Source organism: Lissotriton vulgaris, chromosome 3_1, assembly GCF_964263255.1.
Source record: "Lissotriton vulgaris chromosome 3_1, aLisVul1.2, whole genome shotgun sequence".
In the NCBI taxonomy this organism is placed as follows: domain Eukaryota; kingdom Metazoa; phylum Chordata; class Amphibia; order Caudata; family Salamandridae; genus Lissotriton; species Lissotriton vulgaris.
Window position 1 is genome coordinate 1,636,935,960 of NC_141689.1, and position 23,147 is coordinate 1,636,959,106.

At 45.6% G+C, this 23,147-nt stretch overlaps 1 protein-coding gene across 1 annotated transcript in view; it reads left to right on the plus strand.

Annotated features, from left to right (window-relative positions):
- Positions 1–23,147, plus strand: part of TEK (TEK receptor tyrosine kinase) — a 570,337-nt gene that overhangs the window by 499,257 nt on the left and 47,933 nt on the right. The window contains exon 19 of the mRNA XM_086962126.1: positions 6,605–6,675. Coding sequence (XP_086818252.1) covers positions 6,605–6,675 — 71 coding nt within the window. The remainder of the gene's footprint in view (positions 1–6,604; positions 6,676–23,147) is intronic.

Below are 23,147 nucleotides of genomic sequence, written 5' to 3' on the forward strand. Positions count from 1 at the left end.
AATGACTGAACAGTTTGTGGTGGTGTCCAAGCAACAACTTGTGATTTGTGCCATGTCGGGATGAACCCTGTCACCGGTTTTTCTCCAACAGCTCCCTGAACTACAACATTTGAGACAATATTGATCGGAGCAGTTGCTGTGCGAATCTCTAATGGTCGTGCTGTTATAACCCTAGCAACAGGTGCTGGTACACTCACAATAGAAGCAGTAATACCTGGAGCCATCATTGTAGGAACAGTCATAGTTCATGGTGGGACAATATTAGATATAACAGATTGTACAACAGGCTGTGTTACTGTGTAATGGTCTTTCAGTTTGAATGACATTCAGGTCAACAGGGGCTATAGCCACTGTTGCATTGTCAACGTACCCTCAGTATTTGTAGTAGGGGCCACATAAGGTGGTGGGTGTGCAGACAACAATGCATCCAGATTTTCATCCCCTGAATCACTATCAGTGCCTAATTTCTTTGAATCTTTTCCACCTTTATTCCCCTGTACTTAATTCTGTTTCAACTTTCCTGGCTTTTCAGGAGTAATTGCTGAGTATAATCTAGTTCCCTCAACTATATCTTTCCTCCATCTCTGCTGTTCCTCATCCCATCTAGCATCTACATAATTACGCACTGCTTTCTTAGCCTTGTTCTGATATTTTTTCTTTCTTTAGCATGTGGTGCTTTCTCCGAGTTAATGCTTCATACTGTTTAGTTCGTGGTTTGATTTCATAGAGCTTTTCCCTCAACTTGTCAATGATTCTTAATTCAAATGTACCATATCTCCGAAAACTCAAAGGACCTTCATTTTCAGTGTTCTTGCACCAAAAGCCACAAACATTTGTGTAACCTCCTACTGGTTATCATATAATGTGCTGGTGTACCCTCGGGAGGTATTTCTTCACCTTTCAGTTCCAAAATTGTCACATCACTTCTCATATAACCTCTAAAAGCTTTTATACATTTCATGACTTCAGGTTATTTAACACATTTATTGATTCCCAGTGGGTCGCAAACAACATGCCTCATCAATATTTATGAGGCAGGTCACAATTTGCGACCCACTGGGAATGGCTACAGTGACAGTGATGGTGGCCTGCTGGGGTCAGCAGACCACCATGTCTGTGGTTGCTTTTTTAATAAAGCAATATTTTTTTTGTAATTCAGCCTTTTTTCCTCATAGGAAAATGGGGTGTTTAACAAAAATAAAAATGAAAAGTTTTCTTTTCATTGTTTAAGAGTAGGCAATGGTCCGTGGGACCACTCCCTCTTCTTAAGAAATGTTTTCATTCACATCCACAAAGGAGAAGGGGTCCCTTGGGGACCCCTTCCCGTTTGCGAATGGGTTACCACCAACTTGAAGTTGGTGGTAACTGCAAATGTTTTGCGCCCTCATTCCCAGTCGCAAAACATTCCTACATACCGCTGCGATTGGGTATTAGGAAGGGACACCCTAAAACCACCCTGCCTGATATCGAATTGCTGGCGAGGGGTGGCCACGCCCACCCCTCGCCAGTACATAAGCGCGCCCTGATTTCTAGAGACGCATTGTACTTAATCCTCCTGAGGCGGAAGCCGGGAGTTCTGCTTACTTAAAAAACTGAAAACCACTGCTTTTTAAATTGTTTATCTGTATTTTTAAGGCACTCAGCACCCACTCCTCAGCGCTCACCTGGTAACCCTAATCAGCCGATCCAAGCGCTGTCAGGGACAGGAAACGCTCGATCACCGCCATCACTCGCCTCGAGGAGCCACGGGACACACCCACTCCTGTTGGCCACGCCCACCCCTCGCCAGTACATAAGCGCGCCCTGATTTCTAGAGACGCATTGTACTTAATCCTCCTGAGGCGGAAGCCGGGAGTTCTGCTTACTTAAAAAACTGAAAACCACTGCTTTTTAAATTGTTTATCTGTATTTTTAAGGCACTCAGCACCCACTCCTCAGCGCTCACCTGCTAACCCTAATCAGCCGATCCAAGCGCTGTCAGGGACAGGAAACGCTCGATCACCGCCATCACTCGCCTCGAGGAGCCACGGGACACGCCCACTCCTGTTGGCCACGCCCACCCCTCGCCAGTACATAAGCGCGCCCTGATTTCTAGAGACGCATTGCACTTAATCCTCCTGAGGCGGAAGCCGGGAGTTCTGCTTACTTAAAAAACTGAAAACCACTGCTTTTTAAATTGTTTATCTGTATTTTTAAGGCACTCAGCACCCACTCCTCAGCGCTCACCTGGTAACCCTAATCAGCCGATCCAAGCGCTGTCAGGGACAGGAAACGCTCGATCACCGCCATCACTCGCCTCGAGGAGCCACGGGACACGCCCACTCCTGTTGGCCACGCCCACCCCTCGCCAGTACATAAGCGCGCCCTGATTTCTAGAGACGCATTGTACTTAATCCTCCTGAGGCGGAAGCCGGGAGTTCTGCTTACTTAAAAAACTGAAAACCACTGCTTTTTAAATTGTTTATCTGTATTTTTAAGGCACTCAGCACCCACTCCTCAGCGCTCACCTGCTAACCCTAATCAGCCGATCCAAGCGCTGTCAGGGACAGGAAACGCTCAATCACCGCCATCACTCGCCTCGAGGAGCCACGGGACACGCCCACTCCTGTTGGCCACGCCCACCCCTCGCCAGTACATAAGCGCGCCCTGATTTCTAGAGACGCATTGTACTTAATCCTCCTGAGGCGGAAGCCGGGAGTTCTGCTTACTTAAAAAACTGAAAACCACTGCTTTTTAAATTGTTTATCTGTATTTTTAAGGCACTCAGCACCCACTCCTCAGCGCTCACCTGGTAACCCTAATCAGCCGATCCAAGCGCTGTCAGGGACAGGAAACGCTCGATCACCGCCATCACTCGCCTCGAGGAGCCACGGGACACGCCCACTCCTGTTGGCCACGCCACCCCTCGCCAGTACATAAGCGCGCCCTGATTTCTAGAGACGCATTGTACTTAATCCTCCTGAGGCGGAAGCCGGGAGTTCTGCTTACTTAAAAAACTGAAAACCACTGCTTTTTAAATTGTTTATCTGTATTTTTAAGGCACTCAGCACCCACTCCTCAGTGCTCACCTGCTAACCCTAATCAGCCGATCCAAGCGCTGTCAGGGACAGGAAACGCTCGATCACCGCCATCACTCGCCTCGAGGAGCCACGGGACACGCCCACTCCTGTTGGCCACGCCCACCCCTCCAACGCCCACATACCTTCCCATAAAACATGTGTCAGCAGAGGGAGCGCAGCGGACTGGCGCAGCGGGCGCGCCGAAGGCGCGCCAAAGGCAAGCCCGTCTGGGCCCGTCCGGGCCCAGCCGGCCCCAGGCCCAGCCACTCTGCCCCGGTCAGCCCGCAACGACCGAACCTACTCTCGCACAGAGCTACTAGCCTTAAACCCCAACAAACAACCCTCCTGCTCACGCACCCTACACGGAGATACCCAATTCTCCGGCTGTAGCATCTGCGATCCCACAAAGCAGAAGACGTTACCCAAAGGCTTGTACCTTGGTCTACTTAACTGCAGGTCGCTCGTGAAACACTCACACGAAGTGAACCTCCTAATCACAAACAATGCCTTGGACATTCTGTTTTTAACTGAAACCTGGCTCACTCCCAGTAGTGGCCCAGACATTGTCCTAGCACTCCCCCCCGGGTACGCCATGTGCTCACTCAACCGACCAGAGGGGAGGGGAGGCGGACTAGCGATAATTTTTAAAGATACCCTCACATGTAGAACGTCTGATGGTAACATCAAGGGATACGAAAGTTACCACTTCACAATAATAAGCTCCCCAACTACCTCGCTGTCAGGAACGCTGGTATACCTCCCGCCAGGCAATCCAGGAGACTTTCAGAACAAAATCATGGACCAGACCTCCATCAAATGCACGTCTACTACCAACTACCTACTACTAGGAGACTTGAATATACATTTTTTGGACCCAGAGGACAGGCAGGCCACCGAACTACTCCAGGACTTTACCTCAATGGGCCTTGACCTCAAAAACCCACAGGCCACCCATGAAAGAGGACAATTGTTGGATCCTATTCTCTCCAACATCCCCAACCTTAAAACTCTTGACCACATCCCCCTCCCCTGGACAGACCACTTTCTGGTCACCTTAATATGGGACATCATCACTCCGCCCCCCCCACCTCCCAAAACCAAAACGTATGCCAGACGTTGGCAGAAACTAGAACCAGACGTCTGGGAAGCCAAACTCAGGGAAAACGTTCCCCATCCCCCCCATTAAACCTTAGCAGGAGACAAAGATTTTAGCACCTGGATTACTCGATCGCTCGACGCCATTCTGCCAAAAACCCACTCTCTGAAACACATCAAGAGAGTCAACCCCTCACCCTGGTATACCCCGGAACTCAACCTTCTGCGCAAAACCTGCAAAAGGAATGAACGTATCTGGAGGAAGGAAAAAACCGAGGCACATAAAGAATCATTCCGGGCCTCTATAAAATCCTATAAAAAAGAGCTCTGTAACATCAAAACGAGCTACTACGAGAACAAAATCAAAAACGCGGCCTGCTCGGCCCATGAAACTTATTCAGTTCTCAAAGAACTCCTCCACGCCCCGGACCCCCCACTCAAACCCCTCGATCCCAAAGAAGCTGAAATCAAATGTAATAACTTCGCCACCTTCTTTGACGAGAAGATTCAAAAAATTCTTCTCACCTTACCTCCCCCCGAACAGGTCCACACAGAGGATCTCACCACCACCATCTCTAATCCTCCTCTGCCGTCAGATCACCCCCAACCCTTCATGGACACCTTCGGCCCCGTCACAACGGAAGAAGTAGGATTAACGCTGGCCTCAATTAAAAGTGGCTCCCCACTCGACCCGGCCCCCCTCCGCTTCCTAAAAACAGTGCTGAACACCATCACGCCTCCCCTAACGGCCCTGATCAACTCCTCTTTCTCGGAGGGCATAGTCCCCCCCCAGCTGGAAAGCGGCAGTAGTCAAAGGCCTAAAAAAAAAACCCTCCTTACACCCGCAGGATCTTTCCAACTATAGGCCCATATCCCTTCTCCCTGGAAGCAGCAAGGTCGCAGAGAAGCTGGTAAATAAGAAACTATCGCTCTACTTAGAAAACAACAACCTCTTGGCAGCCTCCCAGACAGGGTTCCGTCCTGGTCAGGGCACGGACATCGCCCTCCTGGCAGCGGTGGAGAAGGCCAGAAGCATTCTGGACACAGGAGGATCAGTGGCAGTGATCCTCCTGGATCTCAGTGCGGCCTTCGACACTGTAGACCATCCTACCCTAATCCATCGGCTGGGAGAAATCGGATTAAAGGGCACGGCCTTTAAATGGCTAGAATCATTCTTATCAGAACGCTCCTTCCAGGTGCAAGAAAACGACAGCTGCTTATCCACCATCCCCCTCCGGTGTGGAGTACCGCAGGGCTCTTCCCTGAGCCCTACGTTATTTAACGTGTACATGGCCCCACTGGAGAAGAGGGTCAGCTCGTTCGGCGTCTCCATTATTAACTACGCCGACGACACTCAGCTGGTCGTCACCCTTTCTCACCCCCATCACACCCCCTCCGACCTCCACGGCTGCGTCTCAGAAGTTCACCGATGGATGAATCTCTCCTCACTGAAATTGAACGGGTCTAAGACCGAGATCCTCCTGATGGGCCACAAGGGGCCCTCTCTGCCATCCCACCTCTGGCCCAGCTGCCTAGGTGATCCCCCCGCACCCAAGGAAGAGGTCAAGAGCCTTGGTGTGTGGATCGAGAAGGACATGAGCTTCAAAACCCAGGCCAAAAAAACGGTAGGGACATGTTTCGGATTACTTAGAGCCTGCAGGAAGATCTTCCCCCTGCTCCCTGATACCGCAAGGAGGCTCCTCATTCAGGGTCTAATCCTGGCAAGATTAGACTACTGTAACGCCATCTATCTTGGAGCCCCTGAAGCCACCATGAACTCACTGCAAAAAGTGCAAAACGCCGCCGCCCGCCTACTCACCGGCACACCAGGTCGATCCTCCGCCAGACCGGCGCTAAGATCTCTCCACTGGCTCCCAGTCAGAGAAAGGGTCGTCTTCAAGGCCCTTTGTCTGGCCCATAAAACCCTCAACAACATTGGCCCCCCTCTTCTCAAAGAAATACTAATCCCATACAAAGCGGAGAGAGACCTTCGGTCCAGCACAGAAAACTTCATCGCGGCCCCTAGAGTCAGGAAAGCCAAGACCGGCGGCCGCCGCTTCTCGGTTCACACGGCCAAACATTGGAACCACCTACCACGTAGACTCAGGACAGAACCGAACTATCTCCAGTTTAGAAAAAATCTGAAGACCCTCCTCTTCCCGCAGACATAACCTCAGTAATCGGCAGAAACCTTTGGAGAATCAGGTCAGCGCTGGGATGCTCAGTGAGTTACTACGCGCTTTATAAAATCATTAAATAAATAAATAAAATAAATTTTCCTGAGTCTACACGTTAATTCTGCAAGTTGCTCCGTTATTCTTCTCAACATTGAAAGCGTGTCTGCACAATTTCCTTTGTTTAGTATACACAGCGTCATAATATACTGCACAGTGCTTTTGCTCTTATGTAAATATACCTACATGATATTGAATGTTATTTAACTTTGACAGGGGAGGCTTCCGGTTCGATGGATGGCTATTGAGTCCCTGAATTACAGTGTCTATACTTCAAACAGTGACGTGTAAGTATTGCATTCATGTCTTTCATTCTCTGCTAACATAATGTTGGTACTGCCAAACTTTGCAGTACCATACAGGGGATATTCCATGCTTTCTGTAATTGTTGCCACTGTATTTTACAAGATGTCTATTTACATTTGTGAAATACAGTGAAGTGCAAATCATGGCAAAACATGCCCAATACACTACTGGAACCAAGGACGCTAAAGGTCAGCTTTCTTTGATTTGGTGCCTTTTCACTCAATGTTGTTATGTAACCATATGGTCCCTGTAGGTGACAGACATCACATGGTAAATTATTGTCTTTCCACATTGCATGAAACACAAAGACCTCTGGGCCACCCTATCCGAGCCCATGATCTATGGGCCATATGTATCAAGATATCGTTTTGCGATTTCTAAATAGCGTTTTTTTGCGAATCGCTATTTAGAAATCGCAAAACGGTATGTATGTACAAAATCGCTATTTTTTAGCGATTCCTTATCATTCTTTATTTGCGATTTCGCAATTTGCGAAATCGCAAATAAAGAATGATTTCCAATGCATTCCTATGGGCCAGGAGGCCCATTAGAATGATGGTGCAATAATTCTCAAATTGCGAATTCGCAATTTGCTAATCGCAATTTGAGAATTATTACAAGGGTGCAGGGGTGTCTCAAAGACACCCTGCTGCACCCCTCAAATCTACAAGTGTGTGCATGTGGCACACATACATGCCCTATGGGCATGCAGGTGTGTCACATACCACCCTCACGAATGCCAAATAGGGCATTATTATGAGAAATTGCAAATTACCACCAACTACAAGTTGGTGGTAAACTGCGATTCCTTAACACAAATTCGCACTTCAATAATGTATCATACATACCATTTAAGGAATCGCAAAAATTGCGACTCCTTAAATGCTATGGCAAAATAAGGAGTCGCAAATAATTGCGATTCCTTACATTGCGATTGTATGATACATTGGAAATAATGCAAACAGGCCGTTTGAGAATCGCAAAGGCCGAAATTCTGCAAATTTCGGCCTTTGCGATTCAAAAACGGCCTCATACATATGGCCCTATATCCCTGCCTTACCCTGTGTGTTGTAATTTGTCATCAATTATATAATTTTAGATGTCATCATTGATGTTATTAATGATATCAATTAATTTCAATGATGTCATATTTGAGTCACGAGCTGTGAATGACTGGGGCTCAAGTTATTGTATGTTTCTCTAACCATAACTGGCAAATGTCAGTGTGTTTTTAGGTTTTGTTTTGTAACTATAACTAGTTTTCAAATGATTTTCTTAGTAAATTCCTGAGGGCTTTTATTTTTATAAATGTAAGTTATAATATATTATCTGGGTTCCAGTCACAGCTGCATTTTAACTGTGTTTTTAGGAGAATTTCTATGTTTTTTGTTTGAGTATATGTTGAAGTTTTTTAACCAAAGCTGAACATAACTTTGCTTTCACGTTGTTTTTTTTGTGTGAGTAAAAGTAAATCTATCTATCTATCTATCTACTTATAGCTTTAGGGTCATTTGCCGAATTTGCATTAAATGGGCAGACTTTTGCACACTCTTAGTATTTTCTGATTTGTGTTTATTTGTCAAGGGATCACATTTGACCTTTAGCATATTTCTGATGGTATGTCACGTTTTAGGCAGATTAACAAATCTGCATGAAATATGACAGAGCCCCTTATCCAGGTTCAACTTTATTTCTTCAGTTTCATGCAACTCATTAAATAGGGGAACAGTTAATTGGGGGGGGGGGAGCATACAAATGTTCATTTATTAATAATTGTGTCACTGGTTTATGAATTTGCATTATGTTTGACATGATGTTAGTGAGTTAATCCCAAAGTAAGAATCTCAAATTTCAGAAAGATCTCACAAAGGGGAAAAAGATAAAGGGGGAAAAAGGTAAAAAATATTTGTTTTTCAAATATCTTTGGTTCATGGTATCATGGATCTTTATACAACTCGGCCGATAGTAAGCATGTTTAAATTACTCTAAAGTATTGACAAGCAGGGGCTCAGTTAAAAGGCTAATAAAATTGCCGTTGGTTAATAAGTCTGCATGGTATTTGACAGTTTGTTAGCAAGTTAAGCCACGTACAAGAATCTCAGGTTTCAACCAGCTCTGACATGGGGGATCAAAGGTAAAGGGGTTGGCAAGTTTAAAGGGGCAGTGCACTGTGGGTTTGCCCGTTCCTGTGGGGCACCTCTGACGCAACAGATGTGCGCAGTGGGTGTTGGCCAGGTCCTGTAGGGCCATGCACAATAGAGTCTGGCCTTAGGTCCTGTCCTTAATCCGGGCCCTGTATTTGCCAACTTTAGTGCCATTCTGTTCAGGGGTTTTTCTGTAAGCAAGGAGTTTTTTTTTACCACCAGATCAAGTGATCATCCCCTTCATTGATTTGCATTAAATTTATAACAAAACATCTATCTATCTATCTATCTCTCTATCTATATCTATATATATATATATATATATATATATATATATATATATATATATATATATATATATATATATATATATATATATACATATATATATATATATATGAAGAACTTCGCCACCAAGTATTGCTTTTCCCAGAGCAAAATGATGAGGAGCGGATCCAAGGTTTCTGGTGCCAAATTAAAGTGCTTTTATTGTGCCCAGCAAATCCCCCATAACACGTTTCACTTCCCAACGAAGCTTGATCACATGACGTATTGCGAACAGTAAGGAAGGCATATATATATTTTTTTATTTTTTTTTTCACCCTGGGTTTGTGGTTTTGCTGGTGTGCTTCCTGATTGCCGGTGGTGCAGGGGAGGGGCGATAACACAATGACTCATTAAATTCAAACATATTTCTTCACTTTAAGAGACGGCCCACACTCGAATCCTTAGGGCTTTTTCATTTATTCACAGATAGCATTTGTAAACAGGAACGTGTTTCGGCTGATCACACAGCCTTTAAACCTGAAGTGCACCACTTTCGTGTACATTTAAATGCTCTCCACATGTGTTGCCACTTACATAAACATGAAACAGTTACTTTCGTTCTCGTAATTCTTCAAAAAGTTTAATATTACAATACTATCATTTGGCAACTACGTTTTAGGAAAACAAAATTAAAACCATCTGCTCTTTCTCGACAGTTCTTGCAGTATAAAAACAGCCATTATCACCAATTATTTGTGTTGGTTTTGGGAGCGCTCCGTTTTCCTTAAGAACATCACAGTTCCTTTTATATAGCAACATCAAATAGCTGTCAGCCTTTAAAGATTGATTTTTTTTCAGTGATACGAACGTGCAGGTAAAGTACCCACTCCGTGGTGTTTTAATGCGGCCGCAGTGGAGCGCAAACACTCGGACTGCCACGGGCGGTAAAAGTGCTAGCTATGCAACTGTACCCAAGTATTTGTCATTCAAACTGGCTGCTGCTAGCCATACATATAGGGGCATATTATCAAGCATGGTGTTAACATTATCACTGCTTTAGCGTCAGAAAACTGCAGCTAAAGCGGCGATAAAGTGCTTGATAGTACGCCGTAGAGAATACCCATAGAAGCCCATGTTCACACCAGAACATGGGCTTCTATGGGAATTCACAAGGGCTTATTATCAAGCCCATTATCGTCGCTTTATCAGCAGTTTTCTGACGCTAAAGCGGCAATAATGTTAACGCTGTTTCTTGATAATATGCCCCATAATCTTTAGTCAAGCCGCATTGAAAACATTCTTCACAAAGTTACACACCAGCACTTACCTTATTTCTTCTGTTAAAAGTTGCTAGAACTCTTGGGGGGATATTTACTAAGAAGTGACGGAGCACGGTGTTAGCCTCCTTGGCTTAACGCAGTGCTCTGCCACTTCTGAAATGCAGGGCTGCACCGTATCTACAAGGATAAAGTGCAGCCCTGCGTTTCCCCCTGCGCTAGCACTAATGTAGCCACCTAGCGTCAACGCAGGCACTCCTGCATCATAGTGCAAGGGTGCCTGTGTTGCAGGGCAAGATTGTTTATATATAGGAAGGTGTCCTTTCCTACTCATAAACAATCTGAAATGGCGTTTTGTAACTTCTATGTGTGCTCCTTAATGCAGCACACATAGAAGTTACAAAACGTAATTTTATTTAATGATTGTTTATGTGTAGGAAGGGACACCATCTTGCACATAAACAATCAATGGCTTTTTACTGTTTTCGTGTGTGCTGCACAATGCAGCACACATGGAAACAGCAAAAACGAGGAGGAAACAAGGGGGCATATTACCAAGCAGGACTCGAGTCGGGGTACCACGCGGGTGGACGGCATCCCCCCACTTATTTTACCGGGGGACGCCGTCCACCCTGCCTAACAGCTGGACTTCACTCTTTGGCCTCTCTGGGACGAGATCGGAGCGCACCTTTCGTGACGTCACTTCCCGCCGTGACGTCACTTCCGGTGACAGCGTCCCCCCACTTCTCTTTTTAGGACTCGTGCCCTGTTACCAAGCAATAGCGATAATTATCGCTATTGCTTCGTTAGAGACAAAAATTTACCGCAGAGCTGCGGCGATTTTTACCGCAAATAAACCTTGGTATTACCAAGGTTTATCGCAAATGCGATAAAAATCGCCACAATGCATGAATATCGCTGAAAAGTCAGCGATATTCATGCATTACCGAGCTAATGCTTTGAGCCATGTTATCCACCTCCCATTGGATAACATGGCTAAGAACTGCTCAGGGCAGGTGTTAGCTTTTGGAGATATTTGCGCTTAGCACGAACATCTCCAAAAGTTGGTAATAGGAGATAGCGATGTTAGCGACTGTTTTCAGTCGCTAACATCTTGGCACGCCCACTTTGCATGTCATTAGTGATAAATATCACTGACATGCAAAGTGGGGCCCAAGATGGTCGCTATCTCCTACTAGCTGTCACTAACTGGTGTTAGCGACAGCTAGGTAATAGGGAGATCATTTTATCTCCGCTTTCTTGGCTTTTAAAGCCAAAAAAGCGGAGATAAACCCCCTTGATAATATGCCCCAAGGTTTCTCTAGTCTTAATTTTGGCGCTGCACCATATTTATGCCACCCTTGTAAATATGGGGCAGCATCAAAATCAAAGGGTGTTGCGGTGGAACACCCACTGCAGCACTCATTGCCCACCCCGTTCAAGCTAAGTTATTGTGAAAGTGCCTTGCAAATGAGGCCAAGCCCCTATCGCCCCTAAAGTTGTGGTGGCGATAGCGGCTTGCAAATATGCCCCTCAGTTTAATAAAATAAGCACTAGCAATCAATGTCATGGTCTATTGAACTGACTGCTCCGCTGAAACTGTGATGTTCTTAAGGATTTCACAAGGAAAACACAGCGCTCACAAAACCAACTCAAGAAATTGGTGATAATGGCTGTTTTTATACTGCAAGAACTGTTGAGAAAGAGCAGATGGTTTTAATGTTGCATTCCTAAAACATAATTGCCAAATTATAGTATTGGTCCTACTCTTTAAGTAGAGAAATGTGTTTAATGTAGAGGTCCAGGGTGTATTTATGAAAACTGTGGAGTGCTGGAAGGGGCCTTGACATTCGAGAGGTGAAGTAGTGAGTGGCTCATATCTTCTCTCACCTCCATTACCTACGGTAAGAATTTTTTTTACACTCTGCCTTTCTGCACATATGTTTTTTTTTATGTGTATTTGTTTTGAAAAATGTTATGTAACCTGAGGCAAGGGGTTACATTTCTGTATTAAAGTAAAATGTCATTGAAGAGTTGTTTATCCGTGTAAAGTAATTGTAACATGCAGTCATCCAGGCATTAAGCAGTGTTTTTCTAACATCAGTGTTTCTATATTGTTGCACTAGGCAGAAATTTGACCTTTGCACTGTAGTTCTAAATGTGTGAATGTGTGCTTATTTATACAGTTGTTCCAAATAACATATGTTATTGGTCCGCATTTATTTTCAGCCAGGGCATAAATAAACATGAACATAGATAAATGCAGTACCTCCCTTGCACATTATAAGGATATTGCAAGCCACAGACAGGGCCACTGGAATTTAGCGGCAGGGGAGGGCCAAATTATGCGTCGGGGTTGACTAAATTATGGAGCATGAAAAGACAAATTATGCGGTGTAATGCGGCACATTCTGTGATAGTATTATTTCATTATCTTTACACTTGTTAACACTGTCTGAGCATAGGTGGCACCTCATTAGTACAAGTTTAACACCTAAATAAAGCAATATGCAACAGAAAGTCAACCTTTGTAAAGGGCGTTCCACTGTGTGGAAACACATGTTGCTGCGTTTTTAATACCTTTAGAACCATTTGAGCTAGAAACCAATTTCTTTTTTTTGTTAACATCAGATTATGCAGCAGATGATGGATTATGTGGCAAATGTGGCAGATCAACAAGTATGCAAAAAATGCTGCAGCCCTGTAATCGCATTATTCCAGTGGCCCTGTTCATACAGGAGTTCTGTGACCATATAGAGGAATGAGACTACGTTCCTTTATAAGGCCATGGAACTCGAGGTGATTTGCAATATCTTTTTAACATATACTAGAGTATTTATTTCTTATACTTTAGCACTACACTATTACCCTTTCCCAAACATTTTTAACCACTTGCCTCTTTCCACTTCACATGAAGGAGTATATTTTCAAATATGCAGAAGAAATGTAGTGACAAATGAAACTGACCAATCTATACAAGAAATATTTTTGCAAACACAGATGCAGTTTAACCTATTGACTGCTAGGGCATTCCTCTCCTGGTGCTAAGCCTTTTCTAGGATGTTAGGGGTACCTCAAGTTTAAACCTTTGTAACAATTTTTTTTACCCCACAAGAAGTATCCACACCAAAATTTTATCCATTTTACCCAACATCCTAGGGATTCTAAAGGTACCGAGGGTTTGTAGAGTCCCCTAAAAAGAACCAAGAAAATAGAAGTATAGCTACATTTTGTTTTTTTGTGTGGAAACAACAGGACAAAAGTGCTGTGCATGAAAGTGTCTGTTTCCACAAACATAGACACAATAAAAAGTTTGCTGTGCTAGGATCACCATCTTCCCAGCTTTCAGAAACAGAGTTGCATCAAAAACATTTTACCACAGCTTTTGCATTTTTCTAAGCGTTAGTCCATTTTTCCTAATTTTTGTGGTTTGTGGTGGAAACAGATATGAAACTCATGGGTGTTTCTGGAAAGCTTTACATTTTGGAAAAGTGGATACAATTATGAATTCAGTAAGGTGTCTTTGCGTAGACCCCTCCAAGTTTTCTCTAAGAAACATAGGGCCATATGTGAAGGCCGGACTGGGAACCAAAACCGTCCCTGGCAAAGGCAAAGTGCTAGGCCGCCCCTCCTCCCACCCGGGGTTTGTGGGTGCCGCCCAGCTCTTTGCCAGGGCCAGTTTTCAGCCGATTTTGTTACAGGGCCGATTTTGCAGCTATGCTGCAAAAACAGCCCTTTAACATAAACGGCCCCCAGGGGCCCCAAACTGGCCCCCAGTCTGGGGGGATTGCCCGGTGCCCGCTACCGCCAGTACGGCCCTGCATATGTATGATGAAGTGGTGGAGCTTGTCGTTAGTCTCCTGGGCTTAACGACACGCTCCACCACTTCGGAAACGCAAGGCTGCCCCATATTTACAAGGATGTGGTGCAGCCTTGCGTTTCCCCCTGCAATGGCGCTAAGTTTCAAAACTTAGCGCCAACGCAGGCACCCTTGCACTAGAGTGCAAGGGTGTCTGTGTGCAGGGGAGGATTGGTTATGTGTAGGAAGGTGTCCCTTCCTAGAATGCCATTTTGTAACTTTAATGTGTGTTGCTTCATGCAGCACACATCTAAGTTACAAAATGCCATTTTTAAAAAGATTTGTTTATGTACAGGAAGGGACCCCTCCCTGTACATAAACAAATCATGGCATTTTGCTTTTTCCATAAGTAAAAACAAGGATAAATAATGCATTTCTGCTCGTTTCGCCACCTTAAGACCAGGGTTTTCCTGGTCTTAAATTTTGCGCTGCCTCCTATGTACGCCACCCTTGTACATAGGGGGCAGCATCAAATACAATGGGTATTGTGGTGGAACGCCCACAACCCCCACTGCAAGCCCCTTTCATGCTAAACATAGCGTGAAAGGGTGCCTTATGTACAAGGCAGCGTTAAGTCACATTAAGTCGCTTAATGCTGCCTTGTACATAAGGCAAGCCCCTAACGCCACAGGAACGTCACAAAAAGTGACTTTCCCGTGGTGCTAGGGGCTTATACATATGCCCCTTACTGTTGAAATACAAAACATAATGAAAATGGGGAGGAAAAAACAGGCATTTGGACAACTTTTTCACCTGCAATTTTTTGTCACAATAGCCGATTTACAAAAGCAATAAATCGATACGTCAGTCGCTTCTGGTTGTGGTGATATATAAGATTTGTATGTTCTTCTAAAAAATGCGATACACAGAGCCAACAACTAAGCTGCATCTTACATTGATTTTTCACTGTTTACCGACTAAACAGCAATTCATATGGTAAAGAATGAAAACAAGCATTTACAATGCAACGGTTTCACCTTTGGAAAAGTTAGAGCTATTGGTATTGTAAATGACAATTTTTTTATTTATGTGTTCGTTTTGAAAACCGATAAATAAATGACATTGTCATTTACAATGCCAATAGCTTAATCTCTCGCAAATGCCACACACACCCACACCCACAGAGAGCCCCCCCACACAGAGCCCCTCCACACAGAGCCACCCCAACACACACAGGGCCCCCCCACACACACACCCACACAGAGCCCCCCCCACACACACCCACACAGAGCCCTCACACACACACAGAGCCCTCCACACACCCACACAGAGCCCCCCACACACCCACACCAAGCCCCCCCACACACCCAAACAGAGCCCTCCACACACCCACACAGAGCCCCTCCACACACCCACACAGAGCCCCCCCACACACCCACACAGAGCCCCCCACACACCCACACAGAGCCCCCCACACACCCACACAGAGCCCCCCCACACACCCACACAGAGCCCTCCACACACCCACACAGAGCCCTCCACACACCTACACAGAGCCCCCCACACACCAACACAGAGCCCTCCACACAGTGCGAGCCCCTATGTGCAAGTTATACATTGTTGTTAGAGATTAACAGACCGCATAGGTAACCAACAGGTGTAAAAAGGACTTCAAAGGTGACAGACTGGGGAGAGAGATGATGATGTAGGAGTGAGAGAGAGAGGGATTGTGCAGATAAAAGAGGAGTGTGAAAAGGGTTGTACACAGCAAGAAGTCTGAGAGGTAGTGTGTAGATAATGGGTAGGTTTGGGTGGCAGAAGCTCTTTGTGTAACATCAGGTGTACAAGGTATTGTACAGTCAACAAACAAGTGTGAAAGGGGCTGCAATGATGTACACTGGTGAAAGGGAGTGCTGCAGACAATAGCCCCAAAGTCAGTAGCTCTGACCGTAAAAGCCATAGCCTCTCCATGTTGTGTTCCAGATAGCTACACTTTGACACACTGGTAACTGCAATGGGCATTTGTTCAAGAATATAAACTGCATATTAAGTATAGGGAAGATTACAATTGTAATTTATTGCATGTGCCTAGCTTAAAGTAAAAAAAATAAAAAGCACTGTGACAAAGTCTGGCCACGCCATACTGTTTTCCTTTTGTTTTACTTTAAGCTATGTAGCACAGCAGCTCGTACCGCTGTGCAACATGCAATTTTTTTTGACAAAGCCAATAAATCTTGCATAGGCGAAGCCTTTTGGCTTTGCCAATGCTTGTTTATTGGTATGTCAAAGTAGTTCTTTTAATGAGGATGGTGTAACACAGCAAGAACCAGGACGTGAGGTTGTAGCGAGTGTAGTGGATCGCAGAAACATAGAAGCAGTGGGAGATTTGCAATGACGCCTCAGCACATTCACATTGCAGCCATATAACAGATCAACATTCGTTACATGAAGTTATCTTAGATTGTGGCATCTCACGGCCAGAGGGGTTGGTCTTGAGCTTGTTTTTGAGCAAGGCTAGAGACTAAAGAGGCGATTGAAGCAGCAGAAATTTTTAAATGTGATTTTTTTAAACTACAGTATAACGTTATTCACATTGCAGCCATATAACAGATCAACATTCGTTACATGAAGTTATCTTAGATTGTGGCATCTCACGGCCAGAGGGGTTGGTCTTGAGCTTGTTTTTGAGCAAGGCTAGAGACTAAAGAGGCGATTGAAGCAGCAGAGATTTTTAAATGTGAGTTTTTAAACTACAGTATAACGTTGTTGCCATATTTTGATAAAATGTGGGCCATCTCGTCTAAGCCATTCTTCGCAGTTTACCCAATGTTTCAGAACCGAATCAAAATGTTATATTGACAATGGACAGTCCTGCCGCAGTTCCCTTTGTAATGACGAATGAGCAGAGATAGTGAGAACCCTAATTGTTGAACGGCATCTCCCAATCTAAACTGCTGTCGGGTCGCACTTTGTTTCTCTGCAAAGCCGAGTCCTTAATTGTGAGCACGGAGCACTTAAGAGGTCCCGACAGCTACCCCAGTTCACACTTTCGTTTTACACAGGTACAGTGACTTTGGGAGGCCAACTAATGTGTTGCTGTGCCTCTTTACATGCACCTGCAAGACGACACCTCATAAACATCTGGTGAAACAGCCACAGGAAGCAGAGTTTCCTGGTTCTGTTTTTAAAATGCGCTTTCAAGTCTAATTATTCGCACCAATGTCGGGGCACTCTCCTGTCCTGCGGAGGGCGGTACGAGAGAGGAGGTGACAGTTCCCGTGCACCGGCTACAGTGCTGGCAAGTGGCAAACACTAAGTTTACTTCCTGTTGGACGCCGCAAACCACTTCCTGCGCCGTTGCTCACAACCAATAGAGTGACTCTGAGTTGTCATGGCTACGGGGACATTGCGCACGAGGGCTTCTCAGCCTAGAGTAGAACTGAGTTAATGCAATAGTAAAACTTGAGCGTGAGGGGGGCGGGAGCATTTACAAGTGGTGCGGGAACGGGCACGCGGAGAGCGGGAGGAGGGGCAGGGGCGGGAACGGGCACACGGAGAGCGGGAGGGGGGTCGGGAACGGGATAAAAACAAAATTATAAAAAAATGCTGCTTACCTGATCAGCGGCCTCAGTGCACAGCCCACCCCTGCAAAAGACACAGTGGAAATGAAGAAAACCTGGCGAGACGAAAAAAAAAACATTGCAAACGCCCACCACCGCAATGACGATCGGAAAGGGGTGGAGAGGGAAGAAATCGCGGGAACGCCCACGAATCTGGTCCGGCCATGACGGACAGATCTCGGTTCCAATGGCTAGCCTCCATTTATGGAGCTAGCCAATGGAACAGAGGGGCAGATTCCAAGCCACACTCTTTCTAACATTAGATTTCCCTTGCGCCGAAAAGCTGTGCTGAGAGCAGCCTTCCGTGAGGCGAAACCTAAAAAGGGTATGAAGAAAACCTATGTATTTCTGAAATGTATGCAAGATAGTGTGCTGAGGAACAGTTGTTATTTGTACACTTCTCCATTTGTGAATATCCATACTATCATGTGATACAGAGGGCATTTTGTGAAATCTCTTCTTTATTGCACACTGGCTCGCATTTGGAAGCAGAAAATGCTGAGAAAATACCATTTGTAATAACAAATGTTCTCTCATTCTGTGTTCTCACATTACTTCGGATAAAAATGGCACCCCACTTGTGTGGCTGGGCCTTTCATCTGCAACACAAAACATCCCAAAACACGACCTGGAGACATCACAATCCACCCAGCAAAATCAATGCTTTCTTTTTACGAGGGCAGCTGTGGATTTAGGGGCCTAGCTCATCTGCCACCCAGGAAAACCTACCTACAATACCCAGACATTTGTGAAAATTAGTGTTACTTGTGTGGTTCATTAAATGTTTTGTAACCCAGAAGTAATTTCTGTGAAGGAAAGTTTCAGAATTTGCAAATGCCCTACCGACTGGCATTCTCACACGTCTCTTGCTAAAAATTGTGCTCCACATATGTGCGTGGATCTAGCGTCCTCAATAGGAAAGGACACAAACCACAACATGGACACCTCAAATTTTCGATAAAAAAATTATCCTCTTTTGCCATTTGGACAGCTTTGAATGTTGCACCCTAGTTCAGCTGGCACCTAGGGAAACCTGCCTAAACCCAGCCTTTTCTGAAAACTAGACACCGCCGGGAGACCCAGGTGATGTAACATGCGGGGATCATATTAGGTTTTTTAACCAGAAGCCCTTGCAAACTTCAGACTTTGGTTAACAGCACACTTCACTCACATTGCTTTAAAGGAAAGTTCCAGAATCTGTAGGGATCCACAAATGTTCTACCACCCTGCATTCCCATACCTCTACCGATAAAAATAGTACTCCACTTATGTGGATAGGCCAAGTGACAGTAACACATACGTCCCTAAAACACAATATGAAGAAAACGACAATGGTGAGTGACTCTGGTTTGATCCATTACTGTTGCGGACATCAGGTCCAGCCACAAAAGTGAGGAAGCATTTTAGTGGGACTAGTGGGGAAATGCTGGGTGGTAGGAATTTTCTGGATCCTGCAGATTCTGGAACATTATGTCATAGAATTCGTAGGAAAATGCATGATTTTAGGTGAAGTCTGTGATTTGAAGAGCATTATGAGTAAGAAAAAATGGTAGTATCCACGTAAAGCACACCTCCCTGGACTCCTCCAGGTGTCTAATTGTCAGAAATGTCTGTGTGTGGTAGGTTTCCCTGGGTGGCGGCCAAGCAGGAGCTCAGTTACTGCAACCACCTCCATTTGCCTAATCAGGTCACTTTTTTTGTCAGGAAATGTTGATGTCTCCTCAGTACATTTTGGGTCCTTTCCGGTTGTGTGCGGATGCTAGGCCGACTGACACAAGAACAGGACAAGTAGGGAATGCCAGATGGTAGGAATTTGTGGATTCCTGCATATTCTAGAGGTCTATGTCACTGAAATGCAGGGAAAATGCACAATCTTGAGCTGTATGTTGGGGTGGGAAACAAAAGTATACAAGTATACAAAACAGTGATGGATGGAATGTTTGAATTAATCGCATCCGCTGGTAATTACTCGGGCTGTATCCAAATCCATTGTTAATTTCCACAACATGCCACCTTACTTTGGACCCAGCTATATGCATATCATCTTGACCTGGCTCCAATGGTATTAGCAAAGCCAGGCCTCCCTGAACGGGGACACAAGCAACCCAGGACCAGTTTCGCCCTAGCTAGGGCTCATCAGCCAGGTATAGCTTGGTTCCAGTGGCACAGTGTGCACAGGACACACATCTGGGCACACCCATCCCATTGCACATTGTGCGCTGCCTCCACTTTTAATATTTTTTTTTGGGCACTGGTGTCTAGTGGGTGAATGGGGACAAATGCCCTAATCTGCCCCCCATGTTCCCGGAGGTGGGGACAGGAAGACACTAGTGCCTTTATTTGACCTGGGGGCATGGCTCTGTGCATGGTGGGCTATCCACCTCTCTGTTTTATTTTTCTTTATTTACCCCTGGTATTTAGTAGCCTTTCTGCCCCTAGGTAGATTTTGGGCAAATCCTCCAATCTGCCACTCCAGGCGAGGGGAGGCCAGAAAGATTGTAGTGCTTTTTTTAGACGTGGTGGCATGGCCTTGTGCATGGTGGGCTTCCCACAGCTTTGTTTTATGTTTCTCTATTAATCCCTAGTATCTTTTAGGCAGCCCCACCCCTTAGTTTCCTTTTTTCCATTTCCCTAGTGTACAGTGGGCTTTCTGCCCCCTCTGGGGCAAATTGTGGTAATCACCTCAATGATGGGAGGCAGAAAGACTACTGCTTTTGTGGGGGATGGGGAGACCACAGGCCCTTGCCCAATGGGCCACTCCCCCTGCCAACAATCTCTGGCATCTAAGGTGTGCGCCAGGCGATCTCATCCTACTATAATCACCTTGTGCATTGCAGGAAAAGGGTGTTCTTTGAAAGCTGAGTTTCTCAGCTTTCAAACAACACCTAGCTTTCAGCATAATTCCCTGGAAGCAAAGAGAACTGGGCTGTTTTCAACCCACTCCATGCTCGGGAAAACCAGGAAGTGGTATCCTGGATGGCAACCTACCATTGATGTGATCCTGTCACTGACACAATCGCTTCAGTGCTAGAGGAGTAACTCCCTACTGAGCTGGATCAGGAGGGTCTCAAGTTCCAACCCAAGGAGTGTGACAAGAGAGGGAACACAGGAGCAGTACACAGCCGCTGCTGCTTTTTGACCTGACCTCCAAATCCCTAATGCCATTTGGGAGAGGTGTGGAGGTCATGTACATAGCACCCAAGAGGTAAGTGCAAGTCACTTTCAAAAACAGCTAGAGTTTATAATGTCCGGTAATATACAGAGAGACGTACTTTTGTGTAATGAGCTAGCTGTGCAAACAATAAACATAATGTGATAAATTACACATTTTTGTTAATTACTTAATATCAGAAAAACAGGGCTGAAAAGCTGGATCTTGTTTTCACTGTGAGCATCTGGGTCAATTATTTTTATTATAAGTGACTAGTAATGTCACAACTATGGGCCTTATTACGATGTCGGTGGGCATGCCATCATAGGTGGGCCTACCAACATCCATTGAAGCTGTCCAACTGCCGGATTATGATCCGGCAGTCGGAGGCATTGGTCGTAGGGACTGACCACAGCTTTTCGATGGGCTCAAGGAGCCCAGCGGAGCAGTTGTGGGACTGTAATTTATTTATTTTATTTATTTATATTCTTATATCGCGCCTGAATCAGCCCCGAAGGGGTATCTCCGCGCGTAGCTTCTGTAGGGGTTAAGAAACATACTAGGGCATGACAGTGTAGGAGAGCTGGAGGGAATTAGTCTTGGGTGAAAAGGTATGTTTTTAATTTCTTTCTGAAAGAGAGGAGATTAGGGATTTGTCTCAGCTGTGGAGGCAGAGAGTTCCATAGCATGGGGCCTTTGAGTGAGGGGGCCCGTCCTCCCTGTCTTGCTCTCGTCACTCTGGGCACCTGCATCAACATGGTGTTGCTGGAGCGCAGGGCACGTCCAGGAGAGTAAGGGACAAATATGTCTCTTAGGTATTTGGGGCCAGACCCATAAATACACTTATGCATTATACAGCATAATTTAAAGTTGACGCGTTGTCTCACCGGGAGCCAGTGAAGATGAGAGAGGAGTGGGCGTGAGGGAGTTCGGGGGAGGGCATTCAAGATGAGTCTTGCTGCAGTGTTCTGCACCACCTGCAATCTGCACAGTTGTTCTTGATTGGCAGAGATGAGTAGTCCATTACAGTAATCTATCCGTCCGATGACCAGTGCTTGTACCAGCGTCTTCCTGTGGATGTCGGGCAGGAAGGGGAAAATGCGTCGTAGAAGTCCGATTACTCAGAAACAGGTTCCCGTAACTTGATTGACATGATCTTTTAGTATCAATGCTTGGTCTAGGCGCACTCCCAAATTTTTGATGGTCTGTTTTGGCACGGGGACAGGTCCTAGCTCAAGTGGCCACCAGTCAGGGGACCAAAGCAGGGTGGCCCCTCCAAACAACATGACTTCGGTTTTGGTCACATTGCATTGGAGGAAGTTCTGGGCCATCCAACCTGCCACAGCTCTCATACCATTTTGAAAGGATTGCATGACTGCAGGTGTGATGGTTTGGAAGGGAAACAACAACTGCAATAGGGGTGGTGCCTGCTCAGGCACCACAGTAGGGATTACAATGGCCCTCTTTCCTCTGCCTTTACATGGTGGTCCGACTGCCATGAAAAGTCTGAATGAATTGGAATTTGGGGGCCCCTAGCAGGGCCCTGTCCCCCGTGCGGCTAGGCTCTGGGCCCAGGGGGGCACATGCGGTGCCCCCAAACATCCAAGAACTGTGTGCCAGGCACCACATGATGCATGGATGTGTGAAAACTGCTCTTTTGCTTTGTGGCTTGGGCTGCAGCCAGCCGCAGCCCCTGCAGGTAAGAGCGGTGGGGCCTGATGGGGATGGGATTTCGGCAGACGATGACGAGTTGGAAAAATAATTATTTATTTCATTTTTCCCTGTCATCGTCAGTCGAAACCCCCCCCTCCCCCAAACTGGCCCCACTGCTCTTTCCTGCATGGGCCCCGGCTGGCTGCAGACCTTTTCTAGGGCCGCTGCACATGCCACAATGCAAAAGAGCAGTTTTCCAACCGCCTGCATGGCGGTTTCATTGTAATTGGGCAGGTGTAACCACCAACACGTAGTTGGTCTGACACCTGCCCGATACGATGGCGGGCAGCCGCTCGTCCGACTGCCATCGTAATGAGGCACTACATTTTAATACGAAAATGAGACACATTTTTGTACAGGGGAATGCATTCTCCCATGTATCGTACATATATAATGCACAGAAGCATGTAATCCCAGTATAAAAGTCCTTCTCAAATGTTCATATTAATATTGAGTTAGTGCAACTCTAGTCACCTGAAATA